Source organism: Bolinopsis microptera, chromosome 7 (assembly GCF_026151205.1).
Source record: "Bolinopsis microptera isolate Bmic1 chromosome 7, MBARI_Bmic_1.0, whole genome shotgun sequence".
NCBI lineage: Eukaryota > Metazoa > Ctenophora > Tentaculata > Lobata > Bolinopsidae > Bolinopsis > Bolinopsis microptera.
In genome coordinates this window covers 15,079,017-15,094,205 of record NC_087078.1, presented here as the reverse complement: position 1 = coordinate 15,094,205, position 15,189 = coordinate 15,079,017, and the positions used below count along the sequence as shown (strand labels likewise).

Genomic DNA, 15,189 nt, shown 5'->3' with positions numbered 1-15,189 from the left:
CTTATTGTGTACTGAAAGCACCATCGATAAGTCGGGGGGGGTCCAAGGGGAACTTTGGGGAACTTTGGGAAAGTCCCCCAAGATTTCTGAAGTTCCCCAAAAAAAAGTTCCCCAAAACTCCCCAAAGTTCCCCAAAATTCCCCAAAATTATTCAAAATTATTCAAAATTATTCAAAATTATTCAAAATTATTCAAAATTATTCAAAATTTCTCTAATATACATTAATACCCATTAATGTTAACATGTATGTTATTATAAGGTATAATCTTAACTTACTTGTTGATACTTGCAGCATGATAATTTTTTTGGCATGATAATTTTTTTGGGGAACTTTGGGGAATTTTGGGGAACTTTCTGAAGTTCCCCAAAAAAAAGTTCCCCAAAATTCCCCAAAATTATTTGTTTCATTGATAATTTTTTGGGGAACTTTGGGAAAGTCCCCCAGGTTTCCTGAAGTTCCCCAAAAATAAGTTCCCCAAAACTCCCCAAAGTTCCCCTTGGACCCCCCCCCCCCCCCCCCTAAGTCACAACGCAATCTAATAAGATGAAATAATTGCATTTTGTTCTCTTTGACCGTTTCAGTAGTCAACATGTTCATGCTTTGATGTCGTTCAATATGCTTACGATAGCACCCAAACACGAAAAGTTATTTTTTCATCGCCGGTCAACTGATTCATTTGTTTGTTTGATGGAGCATCAGCTCCTAAAATATCTAGAAATGAAATTCAATGAGTTTTGTGATTACATTGAGAGCCAGAGCGACTTGCATGGCTATTAGTCGCTCCGCAGCCACCTGACAACACCTAGAGATGAGGAGAACGACGTGGCTCTGTCTTTTGAGAGTTTCAGTTACTTTTATACCGATACTTTTTGTCTTGATAATCCGTACTTTGGGGAACATATTCTAAACGTAAAGTCCCTTTTTTGTGATTTAACGTTATTATGTAATGAAATTTTATCATGAAACTCTTTCCCTCCTCATATCATTTCTTCTTACTCCGTTATTTTCCTCCCTTACCCATTTAATCTCCAGACTCAATTTTATGCGAACCTCCTTCAAATTTCATGCCTCGATCTAATCTGTCAGTTCAAATTTCTCCGTTCCAATTTCTTAGCCCCAAACGCTTCTATACTTCTCAATCTCAGTGAGCAGATTCCGTTTTGTTTCTGTAGAAGATTCCGTTTAATCAGACTATTTCTGAAGAACCACTCTTAGTTCAGGTCTCTCACAATCCCTCTTATCTTGCTACTGTTTACAATGCCACTACACGGACGCAACTCTCAAGCTACAAGCTAGCTCTCTGTACTGTGTTTTAACTAATGCTTTAACAGATCGGCTCTAATTTATATTGATCGGCTTTAATAAATGCTCCTTGTGAACTGACTGCACTGATTGTAAGTATGATTTTGACTGCGACAATCGCGCCACTTAGTGGTCTTGCAGCTACCATGTTATAGATACAATCAGTGAAACTATCCTGCACACGTACATATCTAGATATATAGGTATCTACTTCTCGATATCTCTACCGCAGCAACAACATTATGCGTTCGGTTTCAGAGACGATCCAACGATTACACTATCCGCTATATTTTCTAAAACATTGTAATTCTTTTCTTTTATCAACTGAACGGCTGCATGTTGCTTGCAAGTAGTGCACCGTCGAGCTGTGCTTGTTTTTCTTCGCCGGGAACCACGTGACGAGGGGCCTATCCTGGTAGCTACTTTCTGCAGTTGCCCTTTACCATCTGGCTTTCGTCATTGTAGTGGTGCAGTATGTGGTATAGTCGATGCGGTGTAATCGTATTTTGGGGTTCATTTAACGTTTTCCTGTGCTTAGTCCTTTCATGTATATAGCTAGCAGGTCTTTTGCCGACGCGGTTGCCAGGGTTACCAACAAAGCATGAGCTGCTGTAATTTGAGATAATTAGTTCTATTGATGCCAAAAAGCTGCCTTTTGCGTTCTTTTAACTGCATAATATTCCTTTTGACTGCATAATTAAACTTTTAACTGCATAATTAAACTTTTAAACGTTATCTGATTTCCTTCATAACAGTTAACTAACAAAGCCTGGTAACCATGGCAATGCGAGGTCTTTTTAAACGCAAAGTGACGTCCTTGATTCTTCAAACACGGCGTGATTCTCAGTCGGGTGCCTCCTCCAGCTCTGTTGCCGGAGAGGAAGTAAGTTTCATACATTCTTTTTCATGTTCATTTCAATTTCATGAGTTTCAAGAGTATCGGTAAGTCTTTTTCTTTTTTCCTGTCCATGTTTTTTTGTTTATATCATCTACTCAGACTCCCTTATCTTTTATTTGTTTGAACTCCTAATTGTTCTAGATCATTCTTGGTTACTCCCGGGTTCTCAGAGTACTTAAACTCTATTTATTCAATTATCTGGGTGATTATCTCTAACAGTGTACATCTTCCGTCTTTACTTAACTTTTATTGGTTTGTATCTGTTTTCCGGCTCTGAATTCTTAAGAACTCGATAATATTAATAATACCTCACTTTTGATATCGTCCCTATTTGTTGATATAAGTCATTGAAATTTTGCCCGGGATCATATATGGTCCCAGGAATCCGCTTTATAACGTTCGACAAATAACAACGTTTCGGATCTACAGAAACCGTTACAATGAACTGGAACAGTAATACAATTATGTAGTTAAAGCGAACATTAGTTAGAAATAGTAGAACGGTTGCCATGGATATGCGGAAGTTGTTCAAACAGAAAGTTCACCTGGTGCTGCAGCGACACCGAGAGTCGGTTCAGTATTCCAGGACCCCCTCTAGTATGACCAACAGTGTAAGTTTACCCCAGTCTGCTTGTATTCACTTTATTGTGGTTGTTAGAAAAGTGATAAGGAATTATCAGACACTTTCACTTCTGAGGCAGTCGTTCAGTTTAAACGTTGAGTGTCGTTTTTAAATCGCGAATTGCTCATTCATTAGAAGCAGAAAACAGCTGCACTGTTTTTGGTTTTAACGAATTTCATTATCTTGATTACCACAAAGTCTGTAAGAAAGTTAAAAGGTTTCTGGATTATTAAATGATAAAAAAAGTTTTTCTTTGAAGTCTGCAGTATAGATGATAGAGAAGTCTTTAGAATGTTTCGTGATGATAGAGAAATCGATGAAGTCTCTCATCATATTATACGAGACGGGTCTATAAGTATAGGTTGTCTCTGAAGCTAAAACTGAAATTTCCAAAGAAAAGTCTCCAAAGTCTCTATTGATTGTAGAGTAGTTTCTAAATACAAATTAATATTTCTAATTCTTGCATTTTCATTAATATTTTTGCTAAATTGAATAAGGTAAGTGTTTTAACGGTGATTAGGTAAGCCAATCACTTGATCACACGTAATGAATAAACTCGTTATGCTTCGTATCTCGGTCATCTGAGAAGCTACAACTCTCATTTTTTCAGGACAAACTAAATTCGAATGGCCAAATACAATTCAATAAAATTTGGCTCGATCTGACTATCCAAACTATCAAATAAATTCGAAAATTAACCTTCATTTGAAAAAATTAGATAAATTCCTCGAACCAGTGGTGGTAGTAAGTCATACCAGAAAGAATCATTTCAATTGGGCACTCAGTGACTGAGCTATTAAGGCCAACGTTTGCACACTGACTTTTGCCCCCCCCCCCCCCCCCCTGTATTTTTGCTAAATTGAATAAGATAGCATAGCAGATGAATTTAATTCAGCTGTGCATGATAGTCTCAAGCAAAATTGTAAATCCATGCTGGTTTCATCTCTCATATGGCCTATAGGAGGTGAGTATGATGCTGCTTGAGTACTTTGAGACCTGCCTTATACTCGTATTCAGATTCATCAAGAGATAAATGTTATTTTAATTTATAGTCCCGACACCCTCTAGATTCAGTGCTATTTTAGTGACCGTAACCTCTAATTGTATAACTGAACTAATCTGGCGCTGTGCCCAGTTTCACACATGACGTCACCACCACATGTTATGACGTCACCACCACATGTTATGACTAACTATGATCACGTGCTGCCCCATATAGAGCACCGGAGACCGGTCCCAAAGATTAAGAAAGAGTCAGTATCTACTCAGGTATCACGTGTGCTATATTAGTGTCACGTGTGCTATATTAGTGTCACGTGTTCTGCTGTTGCTGAAGTGAGCGTTCTCAGCTTGGCATTGTTAACTCCCGCTTTTACTCCTGCTTCAAGTACCTTGGAATGGAACAGCGGTCAAACCTTACATTACCCCAACCCCATTCTCCCATTTGCAACTAACTTACTAAACATTTCATTGTGTTTTGTGAAAACATCCACCATGAGATTTTTGCGCTACTTGGTATCTCTAAAATATTATATTCGTTTTTGTGTGGTTATTGATCACTTGCTTATATAAGGGATGTTACAATGATTCCTATTTTCAAGTGTGTTGGTGGAGTGGCAAGCTATTCTTTATTCCTCTTTTATACTGAAAAATGCTAGCTAAAATCTACTGATTAAATGTTATTTTGTTGCTAAAGTTGTGCTATTTTGAAATAATATCTTGTTACAAAAAATTAGAAACGCAAGTAACAGTGACAAAGTTATTCACCATTAAGTAAACCTTATCAGATATAGCACAGCACGCTTATCCGACCACCGCTAATCACCAACTAATATAATCACCTGTTAATCACCAACTAATATAATCACCTGTTAATCACCAACTTATATAATCACCTGTTAATTACCAACTAATATAATCACCTGTTAATCACCAACTAATATAATCATCTGCTAATCACCAACTTATCTTATCACCTGTTAATCACCAACTAATATAATCACCTGTTAATCAAATTCTAATCCGCAGGAGGGGCTGAAAGGACCACAAGTAGTTCTTGAGAACACATATCAGTTAGCACCAAAAGATAGCCAGAAATTCCCCACCAAAAAAGCGGAGGATATCATGAAGAATGTGTTCCTCACTCATTTGTTAGATTCCAAGTTCAGCAGCGACACTTGTAAAAATCTAACCACTCAGATAACTGAGACGGTTAAAACACAGGTTAAATATTCAATATTTATATATCAGTAATATTACTATATATCAGTAATATTACTATACTACTCAAGTTATAATTTTCCATTTAACTTATATCAGTGAATCTGTATCTCGATCAGAATCTGTTAGGAATCTGTTTATTGCATTCACAATTCGTTGAGATGATTTAAAATTCTAGTGTTCCCAAATCAAACTTGTAATTTTAGGGACAACATTGAAAATACCGGTTTCTTGGAATTGATAGAGTTATGCCTCAGGTGAAAGCGGAACTAGGAAGTAACAATAGATTTAAAGTGGTTGTGTTGGTAATGATCGGAGCTAATTTCGGCCAGGGTGCTCGAGTAGCCAGTCGGTGCCTCTGGTATCCTCAATATGACAGGTTAGACGCTGCAGCAACTACTAAACAGTTAGGACAATGTTTGGTTCAATGATTTGTAGTGCTTTCTTTTCTTTTATTACAAATTGTATTTACCATCGTTTATAAGCCAAGAAATCTCCAAATCTATTTAATTACTGAAAAGCAGTATCCAGTCGTAGAATTTCTTTCCGTCTGATAGTTTTATAGACTACTGGATTCTATAGCACTACTGAACTTGGACAAATTCTTAATCCATAAAACCGTATTGAAATAACTAATTATCTTTAAAATAACTAATTATTATTAAAATAACTAATTATTATTAAAATAATTAATTATTACTAAAATAACTAATTATTATTAAAATAACTAATTATCTTTAAAATAACTAATTATTATTAAAATAACTAATTATCTTTGAAATAACTAATTATTATTAAAATAATTAATTATCTTTAAAATAACTAATTATTATTAAAATAACTAATTATTATTAAAATAACTAATTATCTTTAAAATAACTAATTATTATTAAAATAACCAATTATCTTTAAAATAACTAATTATTATTTAAATAACTAATTATCTGTGTTACTCCTCAGGTTCGCGCAGTACGAATACCACAACGAATCTCTATTTGCGGTTGGCATTGTATATGGTGTTTACTACGAATGAGCAAAACATATCCCCCCTAACTGGATCTGAAATTACCATCGCTCAGAAACTATTTGACTTACTGAGACTGGTTAGACGATCAAATCAGATGGATCAGAAGTAAACCTTCGAGAAATCGATAGAAACAAATTGTTTTTGTAAATATTTTTGTTAATATTTGAATGTGGAATGTGGATGCTATAATTAACTTATAAATCGGGCTTTAACAAGAATGTCCTTATATATTTTTGCAATTGCAAGCACCGCTGAACATTTGATGAATTTAAACTTTTAAAGTTTTATTTTGAATGATTTAGGCATTATTAATGCCACCAAAGACATGAAGACGATGTGACTCATTTTGGAAATGTGTATATCTTGTGAATGTTGCGTTCGCAAGAAATCAGCACCATGATTCATGAATCGAGCGTTTTATTCTCAATCTAGATAACAGAAGTCAACCGATCATTACTTTTCAATCATTATATTAAGTCATAATTCGTTAATTTAATAAACTTGTTTGAAATTCTAGTTGTATTTACGTTAAAAAAGGGTGAGTATCGTAGGCCTATAATTCTCGTTAAAAACAGTAAAACATTTAAAAGTATGGTTCTTATCTAGCAACTAAATTTAAAAACTTAAATTTGGACGAATCAGCAGTGAACTCGTCACAAATATCGCACACCTGGTACCGGTATAGTAGGACATATTCAAAATTTGCATTGCATCAAAGTTTTCTCCGGATATACTGCTTCTAGTACCTTGATGGCGACTTGTGTCACTCTCAACGACCTCACTGATTGGTCACTGGTCAAAATTTTAGTCAAAACTGCGACATTTCGGTCAAGGGGACGGCAGAAAAGCTCCTCTTCGATTATCTTCCAAAATCTCTTTTTATATTCTGATGATTTTCCGTTTTCAAAGCTTTCTTTGGGAATAGAATTTTGAGTTTGAGTACCTCAATCGTGTCTTGTGCCATCCTCAGTGATGGTCATTCAAGAAAAATTCAGTCAAAACAGTGAAATTTGGGTAGCAGAGAGCATTCGAATACGGAATATGTCCTACCGGTAGGACATATCCAAAATTTTCATTGCATCAAAGTTTTTTCCGGATATACTGCTTCCAGTACCTTGATGGCGACTTGTGTCACTCTCAACGACCTCACTGATTGGTGATGGTCTCATGGTCACCGGTCAAAATTTTCGTCAAAACCACGAAAATCTCTTTTAATATTTTAATTATTTTCCGTTTATCAAAGCTTTTTTAGGAATAGAACTGTGAGTGCCTAAATCGTGTCTTCTGCCATCCTCAGTGACCCTCAACCCTGTAAGATGGTCATTCAAAAAAATTCAGTAAAAACGGTGAAATTTGGGTCTGAATGCTGAAACAAGCGTGTACGTGTCACACACTCACACTCACACGTAGTATACTTATAGTAGAAAGTCCAACTCACTGGTTAGCTAGGTGACCGTGAAGGATTGGCCATAGATTAGCCATATTAATCTTGGAGGACTTCGACGCGCCGCGCAAACTAGCATTCTTGCTTCACAGAGCAACGATCTCGATGGGTTGACATCGTCAATCAAACATTAATTGTCATACGTTGTATGATCCGCCGCGCACGAAGTGCGCGGCTCCCCCTGTATCGTCGAAGACGATACTATAGACATAGTGAAGCGACAGTGGGGGTCACCACGTGATACAAAACATTAAGGGGGGAGGGGGGTTCACCCTGATTTTGTTGTGAAACTTGATTTCGAGATAGCAGTTGACCAACAAACTAGGATCGGTGACCGAACTTTTGAGGGGGTCCCGGACCCCAACCGCCAAACGGTGCCTGCGGGGCAGCCACGCCCATATTCGGTCCAAATTAGGCCCAAATTAGCCAAATACCCTTAACATGCCCAAAACTCAGATTTTAGGTGCTCTACTTGTAGCTAGTAGTCCCTTGAACTCGTATATGAATTTTCATCAAGATTGGACAAAAAATGACTGAGTTATGAGCCAAGTTTATGGCCCATAAATTGGTCAAATATCAATATTTTTGAGTGAAACCAACTTCATATATGAAAGATAAGCCTATACTACACATTCTCTTATTGTGTATCTATGATTATCAGCTCAGTATCTACTTAACTGTATCTAACCTATTCTGTGTTCAAATAATCGCAAAAAATGAACAAAATCGCCCATATCTCAGTTCGCGATATTTGCGAAACTGATTTCGCTCAAAACAATAGAACTCAATAAGGTTTCAATATTTTTACATGAAATTTTCAGAATCAACGTAGAATCACAAAATTTAAAATACCTTCCGATTAAATTCTTCCTTATAGATGCATATATATTTATAGAATAATGACTATTTTTGTCTCTTTTCAAGTAAATATTATCTCTATTCTCTACACTTTAGTTTATCACTAAAGTATCTCCGTACGCGTAAAAAGCACAATAGTGTTTATGGCCGGTCCGACCCCAGGCTATAATGTTCATAAATATAGCTAGAATAGAGATTCGGCGGAATGACAGGCTGAAGCTCTGAGCGCCGCCTAGTAAAATAGTGTAAGTACAAAGGTGCCATCTACTTATATTAGTAGCCGTAGGGGGTGCACGATAAAAATAAACTTGCTCGGATTTTCAAAATTTTTGTACCATTTTATTCCATGGGCACATATTAGGTGCGATGGGTGCGGGATCGCACAATTTCCCGTTTTCCGCACACTTCCGCATAATTTATTGTTTTCCGCACATTTCCGCACATTTTGTGATTATCTGCATATTTCCGCATAATCTAGCATTTTCCGCGTAATTTTGCATAATTTTGAAATTTTCTTGACATACGTTGCATGCCACTTTTCGCGCGCGAAGCGCGCGCCGCCGAAGGCGTCATTGTGACGTCAACACCGGACGTCACAATGGGATTATAGCCCTCTTAGAGAAGAATTTTGGATGGGAATTGCAAAGATTTATTTGGTGCCTTCACAGAATAGACTTGCCATTAACAAATTTAAGGGGTTCTGAGTCCTGAACTGTCGAGAGAACGAATTGGTCCTCTCAGCCACGCAAGGTGGATTATAATGCAGTAGAGTTAGTTATATTATCAATATTTACTTACCGCTTGATTTGAATATGAAGTATAAAAGCTCATTCCGAGTTGTGTTCTATGAGTAAGCTAGAAGGTAGCATATTTATTTTAAAGGGATTAGATTTATTTATGTTTTGTTTTAGAACCATCTACTTCTGAGCTGCCCTGTCAAAATTAAAAGGGTGTATAGGTTGTGCCGGCAAAAGCCTCCTTAAATTATTAATGGACGATCCTAAAGACCGTAATTTGGTCATGAACACTTCAGAAGAATTGAATGAAATAAAGGATATTGCCCGCTGTAAACAATGTCGGAGGAACCGTTATTGTAGCTTTTGCCCATTTTACGGTGTGAAGATGTTTTTACCATGGTAAATTCGGTACACGTACCCAAGTTCGACACGCACTCTAGTTCGTCACTTACCATGTAGTTCGACAAACCCTGAGGTTCGACTCTGTCGAACTAAAGTGCTCTATCTGGAGTCAAGTTCGATACGCACTAAAGTTAGACAAGAGAACTTTGACTGTCGGACTACAGTTTTGAAATCTCCAATATCCAGCAACGATCCTTTACGAGCTTGAAATCTATTCGTTTGTTAGTTTTCCACTTGTCTCATGCTGTTCAATTATGTGTTTATATAATTTCTATAATCCATATCTATGGACATTTAATTGACCTCATACTCCATTGTTAGTTATTAGAATTGTAGGCTTAACGGAGAAATAAAAGAGTAACGTGGTAACTCTTACTTCGTATTGTAGATGTAGATTATGCTAGTGAAGTAGTTAGCTAATTAGTGATTCACTCCCGGCGCGAGAACAAAGCGCCAGGAAAATAAGACAATTTTTCGCGCGAACTTGTAAATTTACTTACGCCGCGCAGAGATGTTCCTTCATGGTGTATCCATAATATCTCTGATATTTGGATACGAAACATGTATCAAAAATTTTCGCGGTAAGATTTTCGAGTGTAAAAACCAAAATATGTTAAAAGTCGGGCCCTTTTATAGGACCGTGACTCAGGCCCTTTCGGGACCCTGACCCAGGCCCTTTCGGGACCGTGACCCAGGCCCTTTTGGAACTCATGCTTAGGCCACGTGACCCAGGCCCTTTCGGGACCGTGACCCAGGCCCTTTTGGAACTCATGCTTAGGCCACGTGACCCGGTTACCACGTTACCGAGGCCCTTTCGGGACCGTTACCCAGGCCCTTTCGGGACCGTGACCAAGGCCCTTTCGGGACCGTGACCCAGGCCCTTTCGGGACCGTGAACCAGGCCGTTATGGAACCCTCGTCATTACCGTACTTCGATTATAGTGTATCAGTTATCATTCGTAACTTCACCACATCTGATTACTCTATATCAGGGGTTGAAGTTGTTGAGTAGATTCCATGATCCAAAGTAGGTGATAATAGAAGAAGTAGGTGTAAAGGGTAATGAGCTCTATTCGTTGTAGAATGTAGCGTTGGCTTTATTGTGGGCTCAATGGATCTTGGATCAAATGGTTTACAAGTACTGACAATCAATGCCAACAAGCGTGTCACATATTTGCGATCACGCATGGGATCTGATCGACTCTATCAAGAGGCGTCTTCAAATAACTGTCTCCTGATCTCTACCAGATCAAGTCACTGTTCTCAGATAACTGAATCTCAATATAGGTTCAATCATAGTCTTAGTAAAGAACTACACCCTCAGTAACACATAAACAGACCTATTTTTGATAAGAGCGGCGGTTATACGTTTAGAATTTCCAAAGTCCTTGAGAAAATGCAAAAGAAAACCGCACAATTCCTGCACAAATTTCGAAAAAATCGCCGCACATTTGCCGCATAATTGGTTAAAATTTACCGCACCTTACCGCACATTTTACCTTTATAGTCGGGTGCGGTACCGCATAATTTCGATTTTTTTACCGCACCTAATATGTGCCTCTGTAATTTATTCTAGAGACTTCGAGAATTTTCACAGTACCAAATTTGTCATACCTTTTTTGGAAAGATCAGTGAGTTTCGCCTATGTGCCATATTTGATGGTGCGCGGCTTTAGCAAGCAAAATTAGGTGTAAAAGTCGCGTTATTTGACGAAATTCGTTGATTTTTTGTCAGAAAATTTGTCAGAACCTTCCAATTTTACTTATAAACTACCGAACCTAAATTAGTTGGGTGAGATTGGTCTTGATTAAGAGGTTTAAAAATGAAAAATAGGTACAAATTCGTTGATAACTCAAATTCTGACCATTAAAATTGCTCAAACTAATTTAAGTTCAGTAAAACATAAGTGTTTATCTTTGTATCATGTTGCGACCCCCACGGTCGTTTCACTATGGTGACGCTACAGGGGAGCCGCGCACTTAGTGCGCGGCGGGTCATACAACGTATGCCAATGGTGACCCCCACTGTCGCTTCACTATAGTGTATAGTGGAGCTTCACTATAGTAGAGTTTCGCTTCACTTTAGTAGAGTTTCTACAATACAGGGGGAGCCGCGCACTCGTGCGCGGCGGGTCATACAACGTATGACAATGCGAAGCTAGGCTTACATAATGCAGCGATTTCATTGGACGAGAGCAACTGTTGGCGACGTTTGACTACAAATGGCAGCGTTTGATCGAAAACCTGGTTTCAGCTCCCCCTGTGAATTTCATTTATTTCAACTCTTTGAATTTTATTTCAACTCTTTGAATTTTATTAACATGCATGTTAATAAAATTCAAAGAGTCGAAATAAAATTCAAAGAGTTGAAATAAATGAAACTTTTTTTGTTAATTCTGAAAAAATTTCCGAACGTCCAGATTTTTAAAAACCACCCGCTCTCCCTCTGTCCGATTTTGTTCGAAATTCCAAAATTCACCCCTCCCTATTATGTATTAGACGTCCTAAGTGGATGGCCCCAAAGTAGCTTTTGTCACGCTCTCGCTATAAATCGCTCGCCCAAATTAAAACAAATTCTTGTGAAAAGGTCTTGAGGGTATGAAAGTATTCGAATCGAATTCAGTGTATTTTTGGACGCTGATTCCGAATCACCCCTATGCATTGATTTGACGGATGTTACTCGTCTCAATTTCTTCGAAGTAGCGCGCGCCAACAGGCAACGTTATACGCCACTGCATACAACTTAAAAATGATTTTAAATTTACCCTCAATGTTAGAGTCATGTGTGATAAACTAAAGTGTAGAGAATATATAGAAAAAATATTTACTTGAAAATGGACAAAAAATAGCCATTATTCTATAAATGTATATGCATCTATTTGACCAAAACCCATAATCATGGGTAGAGTGAACCGCTGCCAGTGTCTCTCTTTTCCAAACAAAAGAAAATGATATTAATTTGAGGAACCGTCCGCAAATGCAAATTGATACCGAGAATGAAATCGGTCGCTCGCTTTTCCCATTCAATAAGCTTTATTACAATACGTAAGCCGTGAATGAATGGGAAAAGCGAGCGACCGATTTCATTCTCGGTATCAATTTGCATTTGCGGACGGTTCCTCAAATTAATATCATTTTCTTTTGTTTGGAAAAGAGAGACACTGGCAGCGGTTCACTCTACCCATGATTATGGGTTTTGGTCAAATATCATCTCTTTTTGATTATAATGTCAGGATAATTTACACAGTCGAAACTTAATAAGGAGGTAATTTCAACGATTTCGAAATTTTACCTTTGAAAACGTTTCCTTGTGTTTAGGTAGGCATATCTGTCAATAACAGACTGAATATAGCACTTTTTACTCATTCAAGTTGGCATTAAATTCATATATAATGCCATTTTAATATCGTGGGAAAGCAGAATATATTCGAAATCACGAATGAGCAAAATTCTCACCTTTCGCACGTGCAAACTTTGAGCGGACGTTGCGTGCGCATAAAATATTGAATCACCATAAATTTTTGCATAGTGTTATTTAATATATAGTTTGATAAGCATGAAAAGTTTCAGAAGATTTCAAAAAGAACTTGGATCACAACGGGACTCCAAAGTTGGTAAAAATCGTGAAAATAACAATTTTTAGTGATTTTAGCTATTTTAAATGAATTTGGGCGTGTCCCCACGTGTGCAACTTTTCGATTTTCAACTTTAAAACTAGCCTATAACACAATTTAGACCTTTAGGAAGCAAAATTGAGCTCCACAACCCAAGGGATGGCCCAACACCAGAGAATACTAATTCACAACTTTTGTGTTTTTATAAAATTATTCTTCAAAAAAGCACAAACTCCAATAGCGAATATCTTTATGAAGGAGCAAGGTAGGAAAACTTTCCGGTAGATTTTCAGAATGCTTGAACAATTATCTAAGGTGAAAATGTCCTCAGATTTTGAATAAAATTACTCCTTAATGCTTTAAAATCGATTTGAAAAGTTGTTATTTTGTCAAAAATCAAGTTTTAAAAACACTTAAATTGATGACGTCATCAAGTGATGATGATGACGATAAATTATTTTTCGATATAATGTAAACTAAAGTATAAACAATTATCTTTAAAACCTGTGGTTCGAAATGACTGTATCTTTTATACTTTTGAATCTACGGACACTTAAATGTAGGCTACAATTTACTGCAAAAGCGTCTATACATATATATATATATATTTGACCAAAACCCATAATCATGGGTAGAGTGTACCGCTGCCAGTGTCTCTCTTTTCCAAACAAAAGGAAATGATATTAATTTGAGGAACAGTCCGCTAATGCAAATTGATACCGAGAATGAAATCGGTCGCTCGCTTTTTCAAATCAATAAGCTTTATTACAATTCGTAAGCCGTGATCGAATGGAAAAAGCGAGCGACCGATTTCATTCTCGGTATCAATTTGCATTAGCGGACTGTTCCTCAAATTAATATCATTTCCTTTTGTTTGGAAAAGAGAGACACTGGCAGCGGTACACTCTACCCATGATTATGGGTTTTGGTCAAATATCATCTCTTTTTGATTATAATGTCAGGATAATTTACACAGCTAGTCGAAACTTCATTAACAAGGAGGTAATTTCGACGATTTCGAAATTCTGCCTTTGAAAACGTTTCCTTGTGTTTAGTTAGGTATTTCTGTCGATAACCGACTGAATATGGCACTTTTTACTCATTCAAGTTGGCATTAAATTCATATATAATGCCATTTAAATATCGTGGAAAGCAGAATATATTCGAAATCACGAATGAGCAAATTTCTCACCTTTCGCACGTGCAAACTTTGAGCGGACGTCGCGTGCGCATACAATATTGAATCACCGTAAATTTTTGCATAGTGGTATTTAATATATAGTTTGATAAGCATGCAAAGTTTCAGAAGATTTCAAAAAGAATTTGGATCACAGCGGGACTCCAAAGTTGATAAAAATCGTGAAAATCAAAATTTTTAGCGATTTTAGCGATTTTAAATGAATTTGGGCGTGTCCCCACGTGTGCAACTTTTCGATTTTTAACTTTAAAACTAGCCTATAACACAATTTACACCTTTAAGAAGCAAAATTGAGCTCCACAACCCAAGGGATGGCCCAACACCAGAGAATACTAATTCACAACTTTTGTGTTTTTATAAAATTATTCTTCAAAAAAGCACTAACTTCAATAGCAAATATCTTTATGAAGGAGCAAGGTAGGAAACTATTCCGGTAGATTTTCGGAATGCTTGAAAATTATCTAAGATGAAAATGTCCTCAGATTTTGAATAAAATTACTCCTTAATAGTGTAAAATCGATTTAAAAAGTTGTTACTTTGTCAAAAGTCAAGTTTTAAAAACACTTAACTTGATGACGTCATCAAGTGATGATGATGACGTTAAATTATTTTTCAATACAATGTAAACTAAAGCTTAAACAATTATCTTTAAAACCTGTGGTTCGAAATGACTGTATCGTTTATACTTTTGAATCTACGGACACTTAAATGTAGGCTACAATTGACTGCAAAAAGCGTCTATACATACATATATATCTTCACGACAATCTGTTGTAAAACAGGGGTTCCAGAAAACCCACTTCCCGATACTCCTGAAACATGACATTTTTTTTACAGTCGATTTGGACAAGGTCTAGACGCCCTGCA

General features: G+C 36.9%; 1 protein-coding gene across 1 annotated transcript in view; it reads left to right on the top strand.

Annotated features, from left to right (window-relative positions):
* LOC134818425 (dynein light chain Tctex-type 5-B-like) overlaps positions 1–6,471 on the top strand; it is a 66,527-nt gene extending 60,056 nt beyond the window's left edge. The window contains exons 3-5 of the mRNA XM_063827968.1: positions 4,853–5,047; positions 5,302–5,423; positions 6,005–6,471. Of these exons, the coding sequence (XP_063684038.1) occupies positions 4,853–5,047; positions 5,302–5,423; positions 6,005–6,077 (390 nt within the window). The 3' untranslated portion in view covers positions 6,078–6,471. The remainder of the gene's footprint in view (positions 1–4,852; positions 5,048–5,301; positions 5,424–6,004) is intronic.
* The last annotated feature ends 8,718 nt before the right edge of the window (positions 6,472–15,189 follow it).